General features: G+C 40.1%; 1 protein-coding gene across 2 annotated transcripts in view; it reads left to right on the top strand.

The window, feature by feature from the left end:
• The window catches only part of samd12 (sterile alpha motif domain containing 12), a 387486-nt gene that overhangs the window by 151232 nt on the left and 209358 nt on the right, over window positions 1–26896 (top strand). For both annotated transcript variants that reach the window (XM_061982610.2, XM_061982611.2), the window contains one exon: window positions 13555–13695. In XM_061982610.2, coding sequence (XP_061838594.1) covers window positions 13555–13695 — 141 coding nt within the window. The remainder of the gene's footprint in view (window positions 1–13554; window positions 13696–26896) is intronic.

Here is a 26896-nt window from a genome sequence, read left to right as displayed (position 1 = left end):
GTCCCCACAAAGAAGGATAAAAACAACTGAAGTATTCTTTATTGCTAAAACAAAGTAGATGCGGGAAATATCGCTCAAAGGAAGACATGAAACTGCTACAGGAAAATACCAAAAAAACAGGCGCGTAAGACAAGAACTAAAACACCACACACAGGAAAACAGCAAAAAATACAAAATAAGTCAGAGTGTGTACTTTGAGACAAGAGCTATAGTGATGCTTGGTTGGTTATGGTTTAAAATCATATCCAAAAATTCTGACAACAACTTTTTACTGTCAACTGAGTTTTGTTATTTAATGATTTCTGCTGGTGGTGTGCCTCTGCATTTTTTCAACGCAAAAAATGTGCCTTGGCTCAAAAAAGGTTGAAAAACACTGCCCTAGCAAATACTCCAGTTTTGTTATAAGTTGCACCCTTGGCATCTGTTTGGCTCAAATTACATTTCATTCAGATTTTGACTTATATAATGTATTGGAAGGTTCATGCACTTTACACTGCCATTAATCAGAGTCGTTTTTTTTGCCAGGCCATGGCTCTATAGATTAATCTGCCTTCTTGCAACACTGCTGCCCAAAGAATGCACAGTCGAGGATATGAATCAGTGTAAAGGATTGAAAAATATATACTGTACCAGGAGCAGGGGCAGCTTATCCTGTTGGCAGTTTGAATATACTTAACCCTAATATAGAAAGAAAGCTAGGAATTATTATTGGCCTCTTTTAAAGGGCTACTGAAACCCACTACTACCGACCACGCAGTCTAATAGTTTATACATCAATGATGAAATCTTAACATTGCAACACATGCCAATACGGCCGGGTTAGCTTACTAAAGTGCAATTTTAAATTTTGCGCAAAATATCCTGCTGAAAACGTCTCGGTATGATGACGTCTGCGCGTGACGTCACGGATTGTGGAGGACATTTTGGGACAGCATTGTGGCCAGCTATTAAGTCGTCTGTTTTCATCGCAAAATTCCACAGTATTCTGGACATCTGTGTTGGTGAATCTTTTGCAATTTGTTCAATGAACAATGGAGACAGCAAAGATGAAAGCTGTAGGTGGGAAGCGGTGTATTGCGGCCGGTGTTGTGCCGGATAACGCACCCCCGCCGTAGAATGCACCCCCTGACTGTTGTGCCGGATAACACAGCCGGTGTTTCATTGTTTACATTCCCGGAAGATGACAGTCAAGCTTTACCATTGGCCTGTGGAGAACTGGGACAACAGAGACTCTTACCAGGAGGACTTTGATTTGGATACGCAGACACGGTACCGTGAGTACGCATGCAGCTGCGGCTTCCAAACATTTGATCGCTTGCCCGTACGTGCGTGCCGCTATGTGCATGTCACGTACGTAACTTTGGGGACTTTGGGGAAATATATGTGCTGTATGAACTTTGGGGAGGTGAACAGTACTTTGGGCTGTGGGATTGAGTGTGTTGTGCATGTGTTTGAGTTGTGTTGGCGGGTTATATGGACGAGAGGGGGGAGGTGTTTGTTATGCGGGATTTCATTTGTGGCATATTAAATATAAACCTGGTTGTGTTGTGGCTAATAGAGTATATATATATGTCTTGTGTTTATTTACTGTTTTAGTCATTCCCAGCTGAATATCAGGTCCCACCCGCCTCTCACAGCATCTTCCCTATCTGAATCGCTCCCACTGCCCTCTAGTCCTTCACTCTCACTTTCCTCATCCACAAATCTTTCATCCTCGCTCAAATTAATGGGGAAATCGTCGCTTTCTTGGTCCGAATCGCTCTCGCTGCTGGTGGCCATGATTGTAAACAATGTGCAGATGTGAGGAGCTCCACAACCTGTGACGTCACGCTACTCGTCTGCTACTTCCGGTACAGGCAAGGCTTTTTTATCAGCGACCAAAAGCTGCAAACTTTATCGTCGATGTTCTCTACTAAATCCTTTCAGCAAAAATATGGCAGTATCACGAAATGATCAAGTATGACACATAGAATGGACGTGCTATCCCCGTTTAAATAAGAAAATCGCATTTCAGTAGGCCTTCAAAGTGCATTATATGTGTATGGTGGTCAATAAGTTGCAGTATTTGAGTACAGAAGTGAAAGTGGAGAAGCAATTAAAAACAAGAGTTTTTTGAAAGGTGCTTATAAATGAAATTTAATAATATCATTTTGCAGTCATACTCAGTCAAAACACAACAACAGACTTGTGGTAAATCTAGCGTATTGACGTGTATTATTCCACTGTGTGCATGTAACTAGTTTTCTTTGTGCACATGAAACCACGGAACAAAGCATGAGGCCAGCCTATGTATATTCCAGCATTCCTTTTTATTTCTAGAAGCTTAGTTATCCGTGAATTCATCCAAATAGTAATTTGCTAAGCAGAGCCGCATCGGTCGGCCATTGTGCTACACTGTGAAATCAATTATTTCATCTCCACCTTAATAGAGGATCCTAATGGACTTTCTATTGACATCGATTCTGTGGTTGCAGCACAATTACACCACATTACGCCAGACAACGCGGTAATAATACGTGGCGGTCATTTCATGCATTTTGTGAGGTTGGTTTGGATTTAATTTTTCCCCACCCACATTTCTCATCATTTGTCCCCCCTGACTACTTACGTCCTCCCCTCTCCTTGCGGTCATTCCGTCGCGCTCGGTGGATTAATTGCAGTTTGAAAAATTACCTGTTTTAGCTTGATGGGGGAAAGACTTAGAAATGTACCTATTAGACCCGAGGAACAATGCCTCGTTAATTAAAACATGCACAGAAAAACATAATCATCATTTGAGAAAAGGCCCAAATATTTGCATCCACGGGTCACCTTTAACGGTAACCCAAAGTCGACAAATCATCTTACAATTTGTTAAAAGTGACCAAAATAATTCACTTCAAATGCAAAAAAAAATGTTTAACACATTTCAAACAAAGCTCAGTAGTTAAATTACATGAGAGGATATGCATAATGCATAATTTCTTTCAATATCATCTGATGCCAATAAAAACAAACCGTTCCGTCTTCATTGTCAAACATATGTTTATTAGTTTTATTCACTTATTAAAAGGAAATGGTGACTGTGGAGGGAGATGTTGTCAGCGCTGTCTGCAAGAGCAAAGGTCACCGCCTCTGTCCATGGTGCTGAGGACAGAGCACCATCAGACGGGGGCGTGGCAGTGCTGACGGCGAGACACAGCTGGCAGGTGATTAGATTTCACAGGTGGTACGTGTTAATCTAGTCATCTGTTGTCTTTAACAGTAAGCGGCCGGGAGCAGAAAGGGAGAGAGGATACGGACGTGGCTGGAAAGTCGCGTCCTGCTGGAGAGAGAACTTTGATTAAAACAATTGATTATAAAAATCTTGTTAAAACCTGCACGCTTGGCTCCGGTGAAGGGTCTGTCAGGGGGACCGCTAGGAAGCGACTTCCACAGTGACCATCTGCCACCTTTTGGTTACTACTGTTGCTTCTATTTCTATTATTCATGTATAGTATGATTCAGTGGCGGGCCGTGCGTTTCAGTGATGTCCGACTTCAATGATTACCTCTCAAAATACCATCATTTATGTCACCACATGACCATTGGTGGAGAAATCATTGAGTCACCTCAACAGTGTACAAAATGGGCTATTTTCTGGCGCATTTAAAAATCAATAAACCCGCATCAGCAATTAAAACATATCTTATGTGGTACTGTCAAAATTAAAATTGCAAAAAAACGTGAAAAAATAAAGAAATAAAATATTTGAACTCACAATTTGTAGCACCCATTCGACGACGTATAGCCCCTCGTAGTCGGTTGTTTCGAGTGGAAATGGCGAGCATTTCCCCATTTCATCGTCTCACAAGATGTAGTTTCTCTTTAAATATCCTTCTTGAAAATGGCCTTGCAAATCTATATCTGCCGCCGAAGCAATGTTTTGTTCTCCTTCTTTGTGGGTTAACACTTCCTGCTTCCTGCTAAGTTGCAACTTGTGAACGGATACTCACTTTGGAATGACAAGTGAGTATCCATTCACAGTTTGGTTAACATCAGGCTACCTAGATAGGCTACTGTCAAAAACTTGTGATCTGATTGGCTACCACAACTGTCTATCAACTGTATGTGTTTTCAAATTCATCCGCTGACGGTCCCGGTGAGTATCCAATCACAGGACGCGTAAATGTCCTTAGGCCAGCTAGAATGCTTTACTGACTACAACTGGTGATCTGATTGGCTATCGCAATTGTCTATCAACTCTACGTTGCGAAATGAGTTATTTACACAGAAGTACTTTATAAATGTTTATTTACAAACCTTAATTGTTTCCAAACAGTGCCAGTAACGCAGCAGTAAAGTGGCTGATCAAAAAAACAGAAGTCAATGTCATGGATCCACTATCTGCGGAAGCTAGATCTCCAATTAGCTAAACAGAATTAATAACTCCACTGTGACGTTTTGGTGAATTTATTGAGGTATTTGTGAAAGTGTAAACAATACAAAAAAAATGCTATTTTAAGTTAATAATACTAACACTCGTAAACGTGTTAGCATATGCTAACAACACTAGCGTCATTACATTATCATACCATGTAGAAATATGCACTCCTACAGACATCACACCTGGGGCGGTTTGGTGAATATGAATTGTTTTAGGTACATTGTAAAACTTAGCAAAAGTTGCTTGGAGTGATGAATGAAGAAGCCATAAGAGCAGAAAGGCTACGGACGACCAGAAGATCGAACGGCACATGTACTTCCGGTTAAAAGCACTAACGGAAGGAAATACTGCAAAACGTTCACCTCGCAGCACTTGCAGTCTGCAAACTCATCCAAAATATTTCGCTATAGCACAAACAATAACACACCTTATTAATGTCTTAGTTTGTCTTTCAGGAAAACTTTTTGCAGAGAAAAATCTATAAATTAACCGCACCGTTTTTGAACATGTGGTCACATATATGGGCTTTCTATTCTGTCCCAACAAAGTTCAAAGTGTAGGAATTTACTGCACTAAAAACATTTGCATTAATTTCAATATGGCTCTTTTTTGCATCCAATAACTGCAGCGGTTGTTGCATTATAGTCATTTTCTTGGCCAATTTGTGATGATGCATCTTAACTATGTTTGTCATTTTGCTCCCCGTGTAGTTGCACAGAACAAATAAGAGCTGCGTGCTGCTGCAGAAAATTGTCACAATGTCGTGTAACTACACCTTAAGGGTACTTAGCTTCCCTAACTGCTTTATTACATGGTAAAATAGTAGGGTAAAGCTTTGCATTCCCTCAAGATCCACAGTTGACTGCGCAAATGAGTCAAGATGTATGAAATCATAGTCCTTCTGCTACTGCTTCTGTTGGGTGTGTTCCAGCACCGTCTGTAATGTTGTTAAAAAACAATTCAGAATAGTTTTGTGATGTATCAGGTTCCTAAAGAATGTCTGGTCTCAGACCGTTGTATTTACTTGTCTTCATTTTGCTTGGAATTTAACTTTTTCTTTCAGAAAAAACATATTTAAAAAATGTCTATCCCAACTTTGTTTAGGTAACATCGCCATGTCTTCCCAAGACCCAGCGTCCTCTGCAGTGGACATTAGTTTGTGGTTTATTTATTTTGTCTGTGACACATTTCAGAAAAAGAATTGACTCGTTGCACTTGTCCACAAATGTCCACTGCAGTGGATGCTATGTCACATTACAGTACCATATATGTCTATATATATATATATATATATATATATATATATATATATATATATATATATATCCATCCATCAATTTTCTACCGCTTGTCCCTTTTGGGGTCGCGGGGGGTGCTGGAGCCTATCTCAGCTGCATTCGGGCGGAAGGTGGCGTACACCCTGGACAAGTCGCCACCTCATCGCAGGGCCAACACAGATAGACAGACAACATTCACACTCACATTCACACACTAGGGCCAATTTAGTGTTGCCAATCAATATATATATACATTTATGTATACAAACCCCGTTTCCATATGAGTTGGGATATTGTGTTGGATGTAAATATAAACGGAATACAATGATTTGCAAATCTTTTTCAAGCCATATTCAGTTGAATGCACTACAAAGACAAGATATTTGATGTTCAAACTCATAAACTTTTTTTTGCAAATAATAATTAACTTAGAATTTCATGGCTGCAACACGTGCCAAAGTAGTTGGGAAAGGGCATGTTCACCACTGTGTTACATGACCTTTCCTTATAACAACACTCAGTAAACGTTTGGGAACCGAGGAGACACATTTTTTAAGCTTCGCAGGTGGAATTCTTTCCCATTCTTGCTTGATGTACAGCTTAAGTTGTTCAACAGTCCGGGGGGTCTCCGTTGTGGTATTTTAGGCTTCATAATGCGCCACACATTTTCGATGTGAGACAGGTCTGGACTACAGGCAGGCCAGTCTAGTACCCGCGCTCCTTTACTATGAAGCCACGTTGATGTAACACGTGGCTTGGCATTGTCTTGCTGAAATAAGCAGGGGCGTCCATGGTAACGTTGCTTGGATGGCAACATATGTTGCTCCAAAACCTGTATGTACCTTTCAGCATTAATGGCGCCTTCACAGATGTGTGAGTTACCCATGTCTTGGGCACTAATACACCCCCATACCATCACAGATGCTGGCTTTTCAACTTTGCACCTATAACAATCCGGATGGTTCTTTTCCTCTTTGGTCCGGAGAACACGACGTCCACAGTTTCCAAAAACAATTTGAAATGTGGACTCGTCAGACCACGGAACACTTTTCCACTTTGTATCAGTCCATCTTAGATGAGCTCAGGCCCAGCGAAGCCGACGGCGTTTCTGGGTGTTGTTGATAAACGGTTTTCGCCTTGCATAGGAGAGTTTTAACTTGCACTTACAGATGTAGCGACCAACTGTAGTTACTGACAGTGGGTTTCTGAAGTGTTCCTGAGCCCATGTGGTGATATCCTTTACACACTGATGTCGCTTGTTGATGCAGTACAGCCTGAGGGATCGAAGGTCACGGGCTTAGCTGCTTATGTGCAGTGATTTCTCCAGATTCTCCCAAAATTCCTTGCAATAGCTGGTTGAGAAAGGTTTTTCTTAAACTGTTCAACAATTTGCTCACGCATTTGTTGACAAAGTGGTGACCCTCGCCCCATCCTTGTTTGTGAATGACTGAGCATTTCATGGAATCTACCTTTATACCCAATCATGGCACCCACCTGTTCCCAATTTGCCTGTTCACCTGTGGGATGTTCCAAATAAGTTTTTGATGAGCATTCCTTGTATGTATGTATATATATGTATGTATTTATTTGTGTAAATCTGCATGTATGTATATATATGTGTATATGTATGTGTGTATATGAATTACAAAATCTGCATCAACTGTAATCCAGACACATTATTTCTAGTCAGGCAGTCATCAGGATAAAAACCGCACAGGGAGCCAGTTGTCCTGGTCCTACATAATTCACAGTAATACGCTGGAATTGGTGTGTCATCTGCTTATGTGAGAAAAAGGCACAAACGCTCCGCTAACAAGCGTTAATGAGTGCAGAAAGAGTTTCGCAACAGCCCATAAATGTAGAAACTGTCTGCGTTATTAAATTATTGATTTTAAATGAGGTATAACTAGGAAATTGTGTAATACAGTCCAGGAGCATATGCCCATTGTGTGCCAATATTAGCATCAAAGATACTTCAAATCAAAGAGGCTCTTGTTTCTCAATAAGAAAAAAAAAACATAAAGTGCATTCGGAAAATATTCGCAGTGCTTCACTTTTTCCACATTTCTGTTATGCTAGAGCCTTTTTCCAAAATGAAATCAATTTATTTATGTTCATATTGACAATGTTAAAAACGTGTTGTTTTTTTAAAATATTTTTCAAATTCCTTAAAAATGAAAAAAATAAAATAAAATAAATCACATGTACATAAGTATTCACAGATACACTCAATACTTTGTTGATGCACCTTTTGAATGTGATGTCACAGGCTTGGCACACCGATCTCTGGGCAGTTACATCCATTCCTCTTTGCAGCACCTCTCAAGCTCCATCAAGTTAGATGAGAAGTGTTGGTTTTCATTCAGGATGTCTCTGTACATTGCTGCATTCATCTTAGTGTAGTCAGGAAGGCCAAAACCATTTTTTCATAAAATGTTTGTCAAAATGCACCTGAAAGACTCTCAGACCACGAGAAACAATATTCTCTGGTCTGATGAGACAAAGATTGAACTCTTTGTTCTGAATGCCAGGCGTCATGTTTGGAGGAAACCAGGCACCGCTCATCACCAGGCCAGTACCATCCCTACAGTGAAGCATGGTGGTGGCAGCATCATACTGTGGGGATGTTTTTTCAGCGGCAGGAACTGGGAGACTAGTCAGGATAGAGGGCAATATGAATGCAGCAATTTACAGAGACATCCTGGATGAAAACTAAAGCTTCCCATCCAACCTGATGGAGCTTGAGAGGAATGGACAAATAGGAATGTGGGAAACTGCCCAAAGATAGGTGTGCTTACTTGTGGCATTGTATTCAAAAAGACTTGAGACTGTAATTGCTGCCAAAAGTGCATCAACAAAGTATTGCGCAAAAGCTGTGAATAGGTTTTTTGTTATTGTTATTATTTTTTTATAAATCCGCAACATTTAAAAAAAAAAAAACTTTTCACATTGTTCTTATGGGGTATTGTGTGTAGAATTTTGAGAACAAAATGAATTTATTCCATTTTGGAATAAGGCTATAACATTACAAATGTGGAAAATGTGAAGCACCGTGAATACTTTCCGGATGCACTATAGATACAGATTTGTCTTAAAATAGTCAACTATTCAATTATTTTATTCAGGAAAACTCTGACTCGGCTCTTAAACTCGAAGTGGAATCACCAGACATGAAATATTTACTAGAAAGTTGTTTTAATGTACTGTACATACAGTAGAGCTGTCAAATGATTAAAAAATGTAATCACAATTAATCACATTTTGTCGATATTAATTGCGATTTATCACAAATATAATTCGTTTTTAATCAATAAGTGTATATTGTAAATATGCACTTAGGGATTGGGCAATTTATTTGGGTTACTGTATGCAAATGTTTGTTTATTATGCTTTTTTAAACAACTCGACAAAAAAAAATTGTACATAGGTATTTTTCACCGAGGGTATGATCCAGTCCTTTAGTGCTCTAACATTTTTCCATGATGAAATATACTGTAGTGCCTTCAGGGGTGTGCCTCAGTCACAGATAGGCGGGGAAGGAAGACCAACGACACAAAGACAAGTACTTCTTCCAATTAAAGAGTTTTTCTTTTGTTTTACCGTCACAGTATGTACCAGTCTTCTATCCAGAATGAGAAATGAGATCATGTTTCTTAAACTTCAACTTAGACCGTTCAGCAGCTTCCTCCATTATTTTTCTTCAAAGGTCTCACTTGCTCTTTTTAAAGCCCAACAATGCAATTCTTAGTCCTCTTCTCTTGGTTCTGGTCCTTCAGGTCCCATGCTGTCCTCTTTACTATTCACTACTGAGGAGTTTTTTGGTGCCCTCCTAATTAGCTCAAAGCAGTCTCAGGTGCCAGCTTCTTGGCCTTGTTGCAATCTGGGAGCTATAGTCCATTTCCTATTGCTCTGGTAGCTGTGGTCCATTTCCTGGCGGCCTTTTTGGAACTTGGTTGCCCACTCTGAAAGTAGTGTACTGTCCCTCCAATGCACAGCCTCTTTTGTTGCCATAATACAAGTACAACCTTTGGAAAAAATTATGGAATCACCAGTTTTGAGGATGTTCATTCAGTTGTTTAATTTTGAGGGGGAAAAAAATCAGATAACAGACATGACACAAAACTATAGTCATTTCAAATAGCAACTTTCTGGCTTTATTTTTAGATCACACTAAACAGATATGTTATTAGTGCTGGTCATCCACCAAGGCCACCTGCTGCACGGCCACCACCGGCGTCAGTCCTACGTCCAGCCAGGCCATTACATCCTGCACGGCCACTGACACCCACTCCTGTGCTGCTACCAGTTGCTGTGCCACTGATGCCACCTCCACAACCTGCTTCTTTCTATGACTCCGGCGCAAACCTGCTGTGACGTGCTTTTCCGACGCAGACGGCGCCCGCTGCTTCAGCGGCTTCGATGCAGACGCCTGCCTCGTCTCCAGCTCTGCAGTCAGCTCCAGCTCTGCATCCTCCGCCACCTCCAGTCTTGCAGCCTCCGCGACCTACAGTCCTATAGCCTCCGCCACCTCCAGTCTTGCAGCCTCTGCGACCTACAGTCCTATAGCCCCCGCCTCCTCCAGTCATGCAGCCTCCGTGACCTACAGTCCTATAGCCTCTGCCACCTCCAGTCTTGCAGCCTCCGTGACCTACAGTCCTATAGCCTCTGCCACCTCCAGTCTTGCAACCTCCGCGACCTACAGCCCTATAGCCTGCGCCACCTCCAGTCTTGCAGCCTCCGCGACCTACAGTCCTATAGCCTCCGCCACCTCCAGTCTTGCAGCCTCCGCGACCTACAGTCCTATAGCCTCCGCCACCTCCAGTCTTGCAGCCTCCGTGACCTACAGTCCTATAGCCTCCGCCACCTCCAGTCTTGCAGCCTCCGCGACCTACAGTCCTATAGCCTCCGCCACCTCCAGTCTTGCAGCCTGCGCGACCTACAGTCCTATAGCCTCCGCCACCACCAGTCTTGCAGCCTCCGCGACCTACAGTCCTATAGCCTTCGCCACCTCCAGTCTTGCAGCCTCCGTGACCTACAGTCCTATAGCCTCCAACACCTCCAGTCTTGCAGCCTCCGCGACCTACAGTCCTATAGCCTCCGCCACCTCCAGTCTTGCAGCCTCCGCGACCTACAGTCCTATAGCCTCCGCCACCTCCAGTTTTGCAGCCTGCGCGACCTACAGTCCTATAGCCTCCGCCACCTCCAGTATTGCAGCCTCTGCGACTTACAGTTCTATAGCCTTCGCCACCTCCAGTCTTGCAGCCTTCGTGACCTACAGTCCTATAGCCTCCAACACCTCCAGTCTTGCAGCCTCCGCGACCTACAGTCTTATAGCCTCCGCCACCTCCAGTATTGCAGCCTCCGCGACCTACAGTCCTATAGCCTCCGCCACCTCCAGTCTTGCAGCCTCCGCGACCTACAGTCCTATAGCCTCCGCCACCTACAGTCCTATATTCTCCGCCACCTCCAGTCTTGCAGCCTCCGCGACCTACAGTTCTATAGCCTCCGACACCTCTAGTCTTGCAGCCTCCGCGACCTACAGTCCTATAGCCACCGCCACCTCCAGTATTGCAGCCTTCGCGACCTACAGTTCTATAGCCTTCGCCACCTCCAGTCTTGCAGCCTTCGTGACCTACAGTCCTATAGCCTCCAACACCTCCAGTCTTGCAGCCTCCGCGACCTACAGTCTTATAGCCTCCGCCACCTCCAGTATTGCAGCCTCCGCGACCTACAGTCCTATAGCCTCCGCCACCTCCAGTCTTGCAGCCTCCGCGACCTACAGTCCTATAGCCTCCGCCACCTACAGTCCTATATTCTCCGCCACCTCCAGTCTTGCAGCCTCCGCAACCTACAGTTCTATAGCCTCCGACACCTCCAGTCTTGCAGCCTCCGCGACCTACAGTCCTATAGCCACCGCCACCTCCAGTATTGCAGCCTTCGCGACCTACAGTCCTATAGCCTCCGCCACCTCCCGTCTTGCAGCCTCCGCGACCTACAGTCCTATAGCCTTCGCCACCTCCAGTCTTGCAGCCTCTGCGACCTACAGTCCTATATCCTCCGCCACCTCCAGTCTTGCAGCCTCCGCGACCTACAGTCTTATAGCCTCCGCCACCTCCAGTCTTGCAGCCTCCGCGACCTACAGTCCTATAGCCCCCGCCTCCTCCAGTCATGCTGCCTCCGCGACCTACAGTCCTATAGCCTCTGCCACCTCCAGTCTTGCAGCCTCCGTGACCTACAGTCCTATAGCCTCTGCCACCTCCAGTCTTGCAACCTCCACGACCTACAGTCCTATAGCCTCCGCCACCTCCAGTCTTGCAGCCTCCGCGACCTACAGTCCTATAGCCTCCGCCACCTCCAGTCTTGCAGCCTCCGCGACCTACAGTCCTATAGCCTCCGCCACCTCCAGTTTTGCAGCCTCCGCGACCTACAGTCCTATAGCCTCCGCCACCTCCAGTCTTGCAGCCTGTGCAACCTACAGTCCTATAGCCTCTGCCACCACCAGTCTTGCAGCCTCCGCGACCTGGGCGTGGAACTTCACGGCTTCCGAAGTGTCACACTCGCTCAAGTCAGCCTCCTCATCGGCCACAAATGCGGCCTTTTCATTGACGCCCTCCGCGCCATCAGCAGCAATGCCCAGGACCCGGGCGTGGACCTCTACGGCAGGTGGTGCGCTGCTGCCGCTCACGTCCGCCTCCTCGTTGGCCACGGATGTGGCCGTTTTGTGGACGCACACCTCGCCAGCTGGAGCGGCGGTATACTCGCCGCCAACACTCTTACTAATAATGCGCCACACTTTGAACCAAAACCAAACAAGAATGACAAACACATTTCCGGAGAACATCTGCACCTTAACACAACATAAACACAACAGAACAAACACCCAGAATCCCATGCAGCCCTGACACTTCCGGCTACATTATACACCCCTGCTACCACCAAACCCCGTCCCCACCCCAAGCCTGCTCCCTCACACATCAACCCCCCCCTCTCTCTGTGCGTCGGTTGAGGTGGGTGGGGTTTGGTAGCGGGGGTGTATAATGTATCCCGGAAGAGTTAGGGCTGCATGGGATTCTGGGTATTTGTTCTGTTGTGTTTATGTTGTGTTACGGTGCAGATGTTCTCCCGAAATGTGTTTGTCATTCTTGTTTGGTGTGGGTTCACAGTGTGGCGCATTATTAGTAAGAGTGTTAAAGTTTTTTTTATACCGCCACCGTCAGTGTAACCTGTGTGGTTGTTGACCAATTATGCCTTGCTGTCACCTACTTAAGCAAGCGGTAGCCCCTTACAACGTGTGGCTGATCAGGCACGCTGGTTGTAGTGGTCACTATATGCTGTACCATCACGGCACGCATGACGCTGACAAGCGCTAATCATTTGAAACCCGCGTGTCGCACCAGCTTAAAAAATTCATATAAAGGAGTGGGCGGCGTGTCTGAGACCCCTGGTTTATACATAGCACAAAGCAAAAAAAAAACTCTGTATGCAGTGTTATTTCATTTAAAATTTAAAAAATTTTTGCGGCTCCCATTGTTTTCTATAATTTGTGAAACTGGTCAAAATGGCTCTTTGACTGATAAAAGTTGCCGACCCCTGACCTAGTTGAATCAAGGTTGATTCATTGTCAGCATTGGTTGAAAAATCAATGTTATTTCAATGTTGATTATAGCAAACACTTTCAATGTTATTTTCCATGTCATCAATGTTGAGATCAACTAAGTGTTGATTTAATGATTTTTTTGGTACCTGGGTATTAAAAGTGATTAAAAAGAAGAAAAAAAAGTGCCGTTAAGGGAAACTTTTTTCAGTCTGTTATTATGGCATTAATTTTGACAACCCTTATATATAGTAATATATATGTTTTTTTTTCATTAGGGCGGGCTCTGATGAGATTGACTGACAGGAAACTGGAGAGAATGGGCATCATGCAGGAGGCCGAGAGGCAGAACATCCTGCAGCAGGTCCTGCAGCTTCGGGTCCGGGAGGAAGTGAGGACGCTTCAACTTCTCACGCAAGGTAAATTTGTCTTCAAAGACTGTTTTTTTTTTAAACACTCGCACCGTCTCCAGCACTGCTTTTAATTCAGTTCTGTGTGTCATACATGCACACTTACAAGCTTCAAAACACAGACAAAGGTTTGGCTACTCTCAGTGAGATATCGCACATTTCCCCGAGTATTCGCATAATACCATCTGTAGTCATGGCAATAGCTGCGTGTTGTAAAACCCACAGGAGGTGTTGAAGCAAAATGGTTATGCAACCATGAATGGTCTACTTTGATGACCTTTTTGTGTGAAAGGATCACAGGCTTGTGTAATTGATATGAATGTGCTGAAGGGAGGCTCTTGATGATTGGACTTTAATTGATGTTGCCTGACTGGTCAAAGTTATAATCCCTCTGAAGGATGCACATCATGTTTGACTTGTTTTGTTTTTTAACGTTTGTTATGTGTGAGTCTACTGCTGTGTGGCAAGTAGCATAGGCACTCCATGTTGATGCCCTGACGTGAGAACAAACATGTCTGAGAGAGACCTGCAGCAATTTTCAGATTATGGCTTCAAAAACCAATTTATTTGCGATTGCAATAATTTGTCTATTTACTATGTGTATATATACAGTCGTGGTCAAAAGTTTACATACACTTGTAAAGAACATAATGTCATGGCTGTCTTGAGTTTCCAATAATTTCTACAACTCTTATTTTTTTTGTGATAGAGTGATTGGAGCACATACTTGTTGGTCACAAAAAACATTCATGAAGTTTGGTTCTTTTATGAATTTATTATGGGTCTACTGAAAATGTGAGCAAATCTGCTGGGTCAGAAGTATACATACAGCAATGTTAATATTTGGTTACATGTCCCTTGGCAAGTTTCACTGCAATAAGGCACTTTTGGTAGCCATCCACAAGCTTCTGGTTGAATTTGTGACCACTCCTCTTGACAAAATTGGTGCAGTTCAGCGAAATTTGTTGGTTTTCTGACATGGACTTGTTTCTTCAGCATTGTCCACACATTTAAGTCAGGACTTTGAGGAGGCCATTCTAAATTTTTGAACAATTTCCCTTGTGGATCATTGAAAGTTTGTCTAAGTCTAAGTCTAAAACCTTAATTCTAGCCTGATTTAGCCATTGCTTAACCACTTTTGACGTGTGTTTGGGATCTTTGTCCTGTTGGAACACCCAACTGCGCCCAAGACCCAACCTCCGGGCTGATGATTTTAGGTTGTCCTGAAGAATTTGGAGGTAATCCTCCTTTTTCATTGTCCCATTTACTCTCTGTAAAGCACCAATTATTATTTATTTATTTATTTTTAATGTTATTAGTTAGGGAGAGTATATTGTGAATAAATTGAGAACAGGAAGTGAACAACAGTTTTGGCAACTGCCATGTAAAGGAAAAGGGGTAGGATTAAATAAGCTCTGCTTCTTCCTACTCCTTTTACGAACATTTTGAATAGAGAAACTGGACATTGTGATGTATCATGTTGTATGCATGCATGTTCCAAATAAACTCAAACTCTCCTTCACGCTCACTTTCTTTTTGCCCATAGTTGGAAAGTTGGATTGTGTCGATCTCTGGCTGTGAGCAGAATGTTTTGGTCTTGGTCTTGTTCTTGTTCTTGGCCGTATTCTTCTTGTTTTTTTCTCCTTGTTCTTGTTCCTTTTGTTCTTGTTCCTCTTCTTATTCTTGTTTCTCTTCTTGATCCTCCTTTTTTGTGTTCTTGTTGGTCTTTTTATTATTGATGTTGATCTTCTTCTTCTTGTTTTTCTTTTTTATTTTCTTCTTCTTGTACCTCTACTTGTTGTTGTTGTTGTTCCTCTTCTTGTTGATCCTCGTTTTGTTCCTCCATTTTCTTTTTGTCGTTGTTATTTTTGTTCCTCATTTTGTTGTTATTACTTTGTGGCAGGGGCACTTAACATACTCGTAACTAGAATTCACGCTCGCAACTTAAAGCCTATGAAAAAGTTGAGACATCTCAAAATACTGGTAGGTTGAGGTACCACTGTATATTAAGACATGTATTAGTTACAATTATTAGTTATAAGCATAAACGTTTCAGCTTTTTTTCGTAATTGTATGCCTTTTTTTGGCTCTATTTTTTCATTTTGGCTGGGTTTGTTGTTTTTATCTTATACCTAAAATGTGCCACAGAACCCCCCACCCCCACCCCTCCAAATAAACAGCCGTAGTCCACAATTTCCTGCAATTTAGAAACCCCTGATTTAAGAATTTCTCTGGTAAGATCTCTACTTCACCCGTTGTGACTGCTTGTTTTTGATTACCAAGTGAATGCCTGACACAAGAAACACTTTCCGTCTTTCACTTTTAATGCGTAAAGCATGGGAACGTAGTACACTTCCATACTAAAACCCTGAAGAAAATCGGAATCCGGAAACATTTACCGTTACACCCCTCGAATATCGAGAGGGCTCCGAACACTAAATATCATATGTTAGCACCACTGATGGCTCCTGCTATGCCTCCTTGTATTCTGGCAGACTACAAGCTGCGTTAAGAAGCAGTTTCGATGGGTAGCAGGTTTTTCAAAAACTATTTGAAATGTGGGCTCGTCAGACCACAGAACACTTTTCCACTTTGCATCAGTCCAGCTTAGATGAGCTCGGGCCCAGCAAAGCCGGCAGCGTTTTTGGGTGTTGTTGATAAATGGCTTTGGCTTTGCATAGTTGAGTTTTAACTTGCACTTACAGATGTAGCAACCAACTGCAGTTACTGACAGTGGTTTTCTGAAGTTTTCCTGAGCTCATGTGGTGATATCCTTTACACACTGATGTCGGTTTTTGATACAGTACCACCTGAGGGATCGAAGGTCACGGCCTTGCCGCTTACGTGCAGTGATTTTTCCATATTCTCTGAAAACCTTTGTTTCAAAGCTTAGTACTTTTTTGACTGGATACTTTCTACAAAATCAAAAATTACAGGGAAATGTTGCTATAGTCACATCATAGTTTGTATTTTTGTTGTTGTTGTTACTTTTGGATGCTTTGTTAGCAACTGTTGTGCGAGCAACTTAGATATTATTTTCATTTTAAGAAGTGTACAATTGTTGCTGCTCTTAATATTTTAGTACTTGATGTTCTTGGTGCTAATGTTTATTGTTTTTGTAAATCGTGTTTTTATTGTTGCACTTGGAGATTTCTGTAAAGTGAAAATAATATCTATTATCTTTACACCAGTTTTAAAGTCTGTGCAGCAGCTCCCCGTCCACTTCAAGGTCAATTTCAAAGTTCTATTATGAGTTTTTCAACGTCGTAATGGCCTTACGCCCTTTTATCTATCTGACCTGCTTTAACCATATCAATCCTTGCGAATTCTGAGGCCTCTGGCACCAAACGTTTGTCTTTATCAAATACCAGAACAAATACCTACGTTGCCTTTAGCAGGCACACCTTTTAAATTTTACTGATCATTTTAAACTCTTTGGTTCTTAATTGTTATTCTGTTATTTTCTATTTTATTTTATTGTTATTAATATTGTTACCGTAGTTTCCGGACTATAAGGCGCACTTAAAATCTTTTTTTCTCTCTCAAAACTCGACAGTGCGCCTTACAACCCGGTGCGCCTAATGTACGAAATAGTTCTGGTTTTGCTTCCCGACCTGGAAGCAATTTTATTTGGTACATGGTGTAATGATAAGTGTGACCAGTAGATGGCAGTCAGACATAAGAGATGTGTGTCGACTGCAATATGACTCAAGTAAACAATACCAAAATGTTATACAGTATGTTCCATTGAAAATGTAGAACATTACACATTACAAAATGTTTTAGTATGACTTTGGTAAAGTACAAAGCCGCACCGCTTGATGTGCTTCAACATAAACGTATTATTATGGTGTGTGTATAAGATAAGACATATTATCTGGCATTTTGTTTCACAATATTATGCAAAAGCAACTTTTCTTACCTTCTGGTACCTGCTGATCTGTATTTAGGATCTGCATAAATCCTGAAAAATTGCGCGCATCCGCCTTTGTAATCCGTGGCCACACCGTTGTTGATAAGGTTCTTCTTTCTCTATCTTCTTGTTATGTGACATTCATTCTCTGCTGTTGCCATTTCTAATATAAAGTAGTGTAAAGTTCTTATTTATATCTGTCAGTAAACTCGCCATGAAAGCGCCAAAACATACCGGTGTAGTAAGTTTACATTATTCACCCAAGGAACGCTAGTTATTAGAGAGTTCTGGTCGGACGGTTTTTCCCGGGACACATTGCTGGATGTTGTTTCTGGATGAGAAGATGCTGCTTCGTTTTTGATTTAAGTAAAGTCTGAATGTCATTAAAACAGTTAGCTACATCTTTTGACACTTCTCCCCCTCCCGTCCGCTACAACAAGACCATAGATATGACCGCCCACAAAACGGCGCATCCTGAAGCGACTGTCAGAAAGCGACTTGAAGATGATCTGTAAAACATAAAATATGCAACATTTTGACCAAAGAACCATCATTACATGTTATGTAGACCACAAGAAGTGTTTTCAATTTAGAAAAATAATAATAATAATATTACTCCTTTAATGCGCCTTATACTCCGGTGCGCCTTATATATGAAAAAGATAAAAAATAGACCATTCATCGGCAGTGCACTTTATAATCCGTTGTGCCCTATGGTCTGGAAAATACGCTATTCTCACAATTTGTATGATTTTTTTTGTTGTATTTATTAATTCATTATTTATGTTGCAGCTTGCTTGTGCATGAAAAGTGTTATACAAATAAAGTTTGATTGATTAATTGATTGATTTTTAGTATTTAAGCATGCAGTACAATTAAGAGATTCCCTTTAAGTTCAGGAAAAACATTTATATTTTTGGCATACTTGTATTATTTTATTCGAAATATTTGCTACTCGACCACCATGCATGCCTTCCGGTATTAGACCTTTCTGGAACATATTGAATTTGACCTTGGAGGTTTAACTGTGGATATGACAATGTTGCAATTTCCACACAATCCCCCGAAATAAACTCCTCATCTCCATGTCCCCGCCATCCTTCCCCGACACACTATGTCTCCCCGAGGGCCTTTACCTTGCCTAAACATATTTTATTCCTGTTGGCGGCACAAAGCATTTCTCACAGCCTGCGCGTCATCCTCTGAGGATTGTGACATTTTTGTTTTCCGACCCCAGCTCCACCATTTTTCGCTGTCACCTTGTGATTCTTCGCTTCCCGTGTGCAATTCCACAAGCTGCCCTTTTCTATTGGCCTATTACCAGTGGCTCCCCATCGCACTGCTCCACCCGTCTGCACGCAGTCTTATAAGCAGAATTCAGCCGCAGGCGAGCGAAAGAAAAAGCAAATTCGAGAGATCAATATTCACTTTCTATCTCTTGCTACCAAAGATGCAAATTAAACGCATCTTTGTTCTTCCTCTTATACATAGCATTGATTATATTGCACACAATAAGCTTCGACTTATCCTGAATTAGAATAGAAATGTAGTGGCAATATTTTATTTTTTGTATTTTGGGTCATTTCTGTAGTGCTTTTTCCAACTCTGCATGGACAGAGAAGCAGGTCGGATAAAAAAAAAAAAAAACGGTTTATTTCAATTCCCCTGATGCACATCCCTGGAGCTGTTGCCCAGAGGCAAAAACAGCTGTAACCAGTAGGGATTCCGAGCTGGAGTGAAAGGAAATGAGATGATGGTGGGGAATGGTGATGAGGCATCAGAGGGAGGGGGCGGGGGAGGTGGAGGTGAGAAGACGGATGCGTGAGAAGAGCGAGGGAGAGGAAAAGAAGAAGGTGGTGAGTGACATGAAGGCGGAAAGAGGGAGAGACGGGAACAAGCTGAGCAGAAAGAGCCAAGAGAGGTTGGTGGCTATGAGGGAGCCTTTTTTTCCCCGTCGAGGCGATTCGTCATTGGAAATTCAAAGTAAAAGCAACTGCTGCAACAATTGTACAACAATAGTCACTCACAATAACCAGTTCAGCAAGTTTTACATTCGATTACATTAGCTTAAAAGTAGCTCTGTACAGTGTTACCTTGGGATGGGAGTTTCATTTGTTCTATGACACAATTTGTACCTAAAAAAAACGTGTATTGCAAAACAGCACGATTTTAACATGCAACGTATTTTAAAAAGAAAAATAAAGTTTTAGATTGTAAATATATACATATGTGTATATATGTATATATATGTATGCACATATATGTATGTGTATATACATATATATATGTATATGTTTATATATATATATATATATATATATATATATATATATATATATATATATATATATATATATGTGTTTATACATATGTATATATACATATATATGTTTATACATATGTATATATATAAACATATATATATATATATATATATATATATGCAGTATAAACATATACGTGTATGTACAGTATATATGCAGTATAAACATATGTGTATGTACAGTATATATGTATATATATACATATGAATATATATGTGTGTGTATATATATACATGCATATATATATATCTATATATATATATATATATATGTATATATATATATATATATATATATGTATATATATTTATATATATATATATATATATATATACACACACATATATATATATATATATATATATATATATATATACATATATATATGTATATATATATATATATACACATACATATGTGTATATATGTATATATATATACACATACATATATATATATAGATATACATATGTATATCTATATATGTATGTATACACACATATATGCTGTATGTATGTGTATATATGTATATATAATGTTAGCTATCGTATGTATATATATATGTATATATATACTGTATGTTTGTATATATATATATGTGTCTGTATGTATAAATATATATGTTTTATACATATATATACACACACACACACACACACACACATTTATTTATATATATATATATATATATATATATATATATACACACACACACACACACACACACACATTTATTTATATATATATATATATATATATATATATATATATATATATATATATATATATATATATATATATAATGTTAGCTATCGAAAATTTGCGTGGTAGCAGTAAATAGCCACCGGCTTGATAGTTTGCAGTTCCACACTGGCACCACCACTCATGCAACAAACTCAAAACTCTGTATAAGTACTGTATGAAGAAAAAAAACAATGCGATGACTGCAAACAGCAAATATAAAGTTTGAGTAAAATACTGTATGTAAGTTCCTACTGTGGTCATACTGAATCATTGTGGTATTATCGTGTCAGTTTGTATATACACTTGAACTTGAACTTGTAACAGCTACGGTGTGAATGAATTATCAGTAAAAGGTGTGGAGAAGGGGAAGAATTGATTACAATGAGTCAATGATTTGCTGGTGAATGGTGCAAACGTAACAACGTGATGTCCCTTAATGCAACGCATCAGAAACAAGACAAGGAAACACACCAAATTAAGTTCCTGGAGTGGCTGAAATTAGGATTTCAAAGACTTTAGTCTCTGGACTGACTAAAATGTCCAAGTTTCCTAGCGACAGCCGTGATACCTTCAGGATTTGTGGCGTATCTACAAAGAGGAGTGGAGACGTGTGCATCCCTGGTGATCACCAACAAAAAAAAAAGTCTGACCTTTTGCGTGTGTCAACAATGGTTTCTCTACCAAGTCCCCTGAAAACCTACAGTACCAACACAATCTGGAATGTCTTTGTAAGGGGGGTAAACTCACATGGTCAAATAATGTGTACATTATAGCTGTAAAAGAGGGACAAAATACATCCAAAATCTCCACGGCAATGATGACGGCGGGGAAGACACATCTATTATCTATCAGGAGATAGAACCATGAGAAAAGGCTGATAGCGGGAAAAAGAGCGGGTGAGGTGTGGTAATTACTGCAGTGTACCCAGACAGAAGTGGCTAGACGGACAGTGATTAACCTTTAAGGGTTACTGGGCCATGGGAGGGAAATAATTAGATTTCCTCATGTCAGTGCTGAGGGGACAGCGTATAACGAAGTCCTTACTGTCAAAAGACGAACATTGAAAATATTTTTAATTAATATCTCTTAACGCCACTTTTTTTTTATTTATTTTTTATTTTTTTAAATATACTTTGTTGAAGAATTTTACTATTCACTTTCACTCATTGTTTTATTAGGTTTTTAATAGTTATCCTTTCCAAAAAGTCAGATGAAAAATTAATTGTTGGAGAAACCAAAGCAATTGCCATCCACCTTCTTCCGCTTATCCGAGGTCGGGTCGCGGGGGCAGCAGCCTAAGCAGGGAAGCCCAGACTACCCTCTCCCCAGCCACTTCGTCCAGCTCCTCCCGGGGGAAAAATAAATTGTAGGAGAAACCAAAGCAATTTTCCCATAAAAAATAATGTAATTGCAATTATTCCTATGCAGGCAGTTACAAATATGACCAAAAAACTAATTTTATAGCGATTAAATATGCAAAAAAAAAAAAGTGAAATACACATACATGACAAATAAAATTGATAAATAAAAATGTAACATCATCTTTACATTCATTGAATACTCTTGAATTCAATAGTGTCTCTCACCTATTGTGGGTTATTTTGCAGTCGTCAGTCCTTCCATGCTTTCACAGGTTTTTTTTGTGATTGCCTAAATTTGCCTGCAGCTTTTTAAAAATGTTAAAATTGAAGGGCTTTAATTTTTTCATTATTATTATTATTTTTTAATTCAATAAGTTTGTGATTTTATGACTTTGTTATCAATGTTTTAAGTTCACATCAACCTCAAAAAACGCTGGATTGCAACAAAAATTGAAAAAAAAAACTACTGTATTGATGTTTTACTCATTTTATACGACATAGACTTAACAGTAGACATCAGGACGCAGTAAAAGCATATATTTAGAGCTCATTGTCAAAGCACTGTGCAGTTTTAATTAAAACTAATAATACAAATACAGTGGTACCTTAAAGGGGTTAAAGGGGCTGTTTGTAACATTTACACAGATGCCTAGAGGGCGCCAACTTTCCAACGTATTTTACAAAGTATACATCTCGCTAGCGTTAGCTGTCGTTAAATGTACAGTACAGGCCAACAGTTTGGACACACCTTCTCATTCAATGTGTTTTCTTTATTTTCATGACTATTTACATTGTAGATTGTCACTGAAGGCATCAAAACTATGAAGTGAAAGAAGTGAAGTGTCACTGAAGAGAATGCCAAGAGTGTGCAAAGCAGTAATCAGAGCAAAGGGTGGCTATTATGAAGAAACTAGAATCTAAGATATGTTTTCAGTTATTTCACCTTTGTTTGTTAAGTACATAACTCCACATGTGTTCATTCATAGTTTTGATGCCTTCAGTGACAATCTAAAATGTAAACAGTCATGAAAATAAAGAAAACCCATTGAATGAGAAGGTGTGACGAGACCGGGTGTTGTGACCGCCGTAAACACCAATAATTTTATTCGGGCCGGTAAAAACTTTTATAACATAAACTTTGTGTTTGTGAACTTATAGACAATGGTCAAGCAAATGTGTTCTGTTAAACCACTAATGGTAACATAAGCTAGCCAATGTCGTTCTTGTTATGTTTTGCATTTAAAAAAGATTCCTGTGAGAAGGTTGCAAACAGCATTTTAACTCATCAGCATCTTAATTTACGAGTACCGTATTTTCCAGACCATAGGGCGCACCGGATTATATTACACAAGTCAGGTCTATTTTCATACAAAAGGCAGGGACTACAAAGCCAGACGTGCACAAATTTTAAGGACTTATGCAGATCCCAAATACAGATCAGCAGGTACCAGAAGGTAAGAAAAGTTGCTTTTTCATAAAATTGCGAAACAAAACGACAGATAATGTTTTACCTTATACACACACCATAATAATACTTGTATGTTGAAGCACAGTACAATCCATCAAGCGGTGCGGCTTCATAACTTACCAAAGTTGTACTAAAACATTTTGACAGATTTTTGAGTGCCGTGTGTAATGTTCTATATTTTCAAAGGAACATATAACATTTTGGTGTTGTTTACTGCCATCATATTGCAGTCTATCCATATCTCTTATGTGTGACTACCATCTTCAGGTCACACTTATCATTTCACCATGTACCAAATAAAATACCTCTGAGGTCGGTAAGCACAACCAAAATTATTCCGTACATTAGGCGCACCGGGTTATAAGGCGCACTGTCGAGTTTTGAGTAAATGAAAGGAATTTAATTGTGCTTTATAGTCCGAAAAATACGGTAATCTGAGATATAAGCTGTCTGCTTTTTGTTATGCTTTAAATTGCGAGCATACCTTGAGTTACGAGCATTACTGCTCTTGATTGAAGTAATATTTGTAACAGGGTTGTGCCTTTTGAGCGGTAAATAGCTAATCTATTTTTCCTGTTACATTTACGAAGAAACAAAACTCTTAGAGCAAAACTGCATGTCATTCAAATATGTGAATGTGAGTGTGAATGTTGTCTGTCTATCTGTGTTGGCCCTGCGATGAGGTGGTGACTTGTCCAGGGTGTACCCCGCCTTCCGCCCGATTGTAGCTGAGATAGGCTCCAGCGCCCCCGCGACCCCGAAGGGAATAAGCGGTAGAAAATGGATGGATGAATAAATGGTAAATGGCCAATGGGTCATACTGGTGTAGCGCTTTTCTACCTTTGAGGTTGTAAAATGTTGGTGTTGTTTACTTGAGTCTAGAGCTGCAATAACTAATCGATTAAATCGATTAAAATCGATTATAAAAATAGTTGGCGATTAATTTAGTCATCGATTCGTTGGATGTATGCTATGCGCATGCGCAGAGGCAATTTTTTATTTTTTTTTAATGTTTTTTTTTGTTTGTTTTATAAACCTTTATTTATAAACTGCAACATGTACAAACAGCTGATAAACAATAATCAAAATAAGTATGGTGCCAATATGCTGTTTTTTTCAATAAAATACTGGAAAGGATAGAAATGTAGTTTGTCTCTTTTATCCGATTATTAATCGATTAATCAAAGTAATAATCGACAGATTAATCGATTATCAAATTAATTCGTTAGTTGCAGCCCTACTTGAGTCATATTGCACCCTACACATAACTCTTATGTGTGACTGCCATCTACTGGTCACACTTATAATTTCAACATGTACCAAATAAAATACAATTTGAGGTCGGTAAGCACAACCAAAATTATTCCGTTATAAGGCGCATTGTCGAGTTTTGAGAAAATGAAAGAATTTTAAGTGTGCCTTATAGTCGGAAAAATACGGTATTGTAATTATAAAAAAAACATTCCAATTATAATTAAATTTCTTATCATCCACAAGTTGCAGACATTCTTCGTGTATGTTTTATGTTTGAAAAGTGTTTGTCCACATTAAACATTAATTTATGTTCGAACACCCCTCTCTCTCCCCACATGTTAAGAACATTTGTGACCTGTTGAGAGCGATCGATAACAGTCATTTTTGTTGGTAAATGATATGATAAGAGACTATCATCACACATCGGGGTTGCAGTTTACTGTGAGGTTCGTTCTCCCGGGGTGCAAACGGACGACTCCGGACAGGACTTGCGGGTAGGAACATGATTTAATCTTGAAAAGTCAAAACAGCACCACAAACAGAAAAGTAACAGGAGCATGAAGCAAACAATGACACTAGACCAGTGGTTCTTAACTTGGGTTCGATCGAACCCTAGGGGTTCGGTGAGTCGGGCTCAGGGGTTCGGCGGAGGTCAAAACACACCCGACTCATCGTGTAAATAAAAACTTCTTCCTATCGGCGTATTACGGATACGACAACAGCAGAAGTCAGACTGATTTGCAGGTGTGTAATTTGTTGTGAGTTTATGCACTGTGTTGGTTTTGTTGTTTGAACAAGGTGATGTTCATGCACGGTTCATTTTGTGCACCAGTAATAAAACATGGTAACACTTTAGTATGGGGAACATATTCACCATTAATTAGTTTCTTATTAACATGCAAATTAGTAACATATTGGCTCTTAACTAATCATTATTAAGTAGTTATTAATGCCTTATTCGGCATGGCCTTATTATAACCCTAACCCTCTAACCCAGGGGTCGGGAACCTTTTGGGTGAGAGACCCATGAAAGCCAACTATTTTAAAATGTATTTCCGTGAGAGCCATATACTATTCTTTAACACTGAATACAACTAAATGCGTGCATTTTTAAGTAAGACCAACATTTTTAGAGTACCGTATTTTTCTGACTATAAGTCGCAGTTTTTTTCATAGTTTGGTTGGGGGTGCGACTTATACTCAGGAGCGACTTAGGTGTGAAATTAACACATTACCGTAAAATATCAAATAATATTATTTATCTCATTCACGTAAGAGACTAGACGTATAAGATTTCATGGGATTTAGCGATTAGGAGTGACAGATTGTTTGGTAAACGTATAGCATGTTGTATATGTTATAGTTATTTGAATGACTCTTACCATAATATGTTACGTTAACATACCAGTTGGTTATTTATGCCTCATATAACGTACACTTATTCAGCCTGTTGTTCACTATTCTTTATTTATTTTAAATTGCCTTTCAAATGTCTATTCTTGGTGTTGGGTTTTATCAAATAAATTTCCCCCAAAAATGCGACTTATACTCCAGTTTTTTTCCTTCTTTATTATGCATTTTCGGCCGGTGCGACTTATACTCCAAAGCGACTTATACTCCGAAAAATACGGTATAATAAGCCTCTTTTTCTTTTTAATAACAGTTATTCTGAAGGTAACCAATAATAAATAAAATGCTTCTTACCATTAATGCGACTTCTGGTGCTGTATGGTTTTGCTGATGGCTTTGTAGTCTGATTGATACATGGTTATTTTTAACACTGTGATTACCAGCGGAATTATTCATTACTTATCGTGTTAAGTAATGTCAGCTAGGATTTATCTGAGAGCCAGATGCAGTCATCAAAAGAGCCACATCTGGCTCTAGAGCCATAGGTTCCCTACCCCTGCTCTAACCCTAACCCTAACCAAATAACTCCAAAATAAGTCTTTGTTACTTAGAATATGTTCCCCATACTAAAGTGTTACCAAAAACATATAACTTTGTCTTGAATTTGGAAAAAAAACATTTTATTTTTCACTAAAGAAGGGTTCGGTGAATGCGTTTATGAAACTGGTGGGGTTTGGTACCTCCAACAAGGTTAAGAACCACTGGATTAGACTGAGCGTGGCGAGCAAGGTGACTA

This window comes from Nerophis lumbriciformis, linkage group LG21, assembly GCF_033978685.3.
Source record: "Nerophis lumbriciformis linkage group LG21, RoL_Nlum_v2.1, whole genome shotgun sequence".
NCBI lineage: Eukaryota > Metazoa > Chordata > Actinopteri > Syngnathiformes > Syngnathidae > Nerophis > Nerophis lumbriciformis.
The sequence above is the reverse complement of the archived record's forward strand: the minus strand, read 5'-3'. Positions and strand labels throughout refer to the sequence as shown.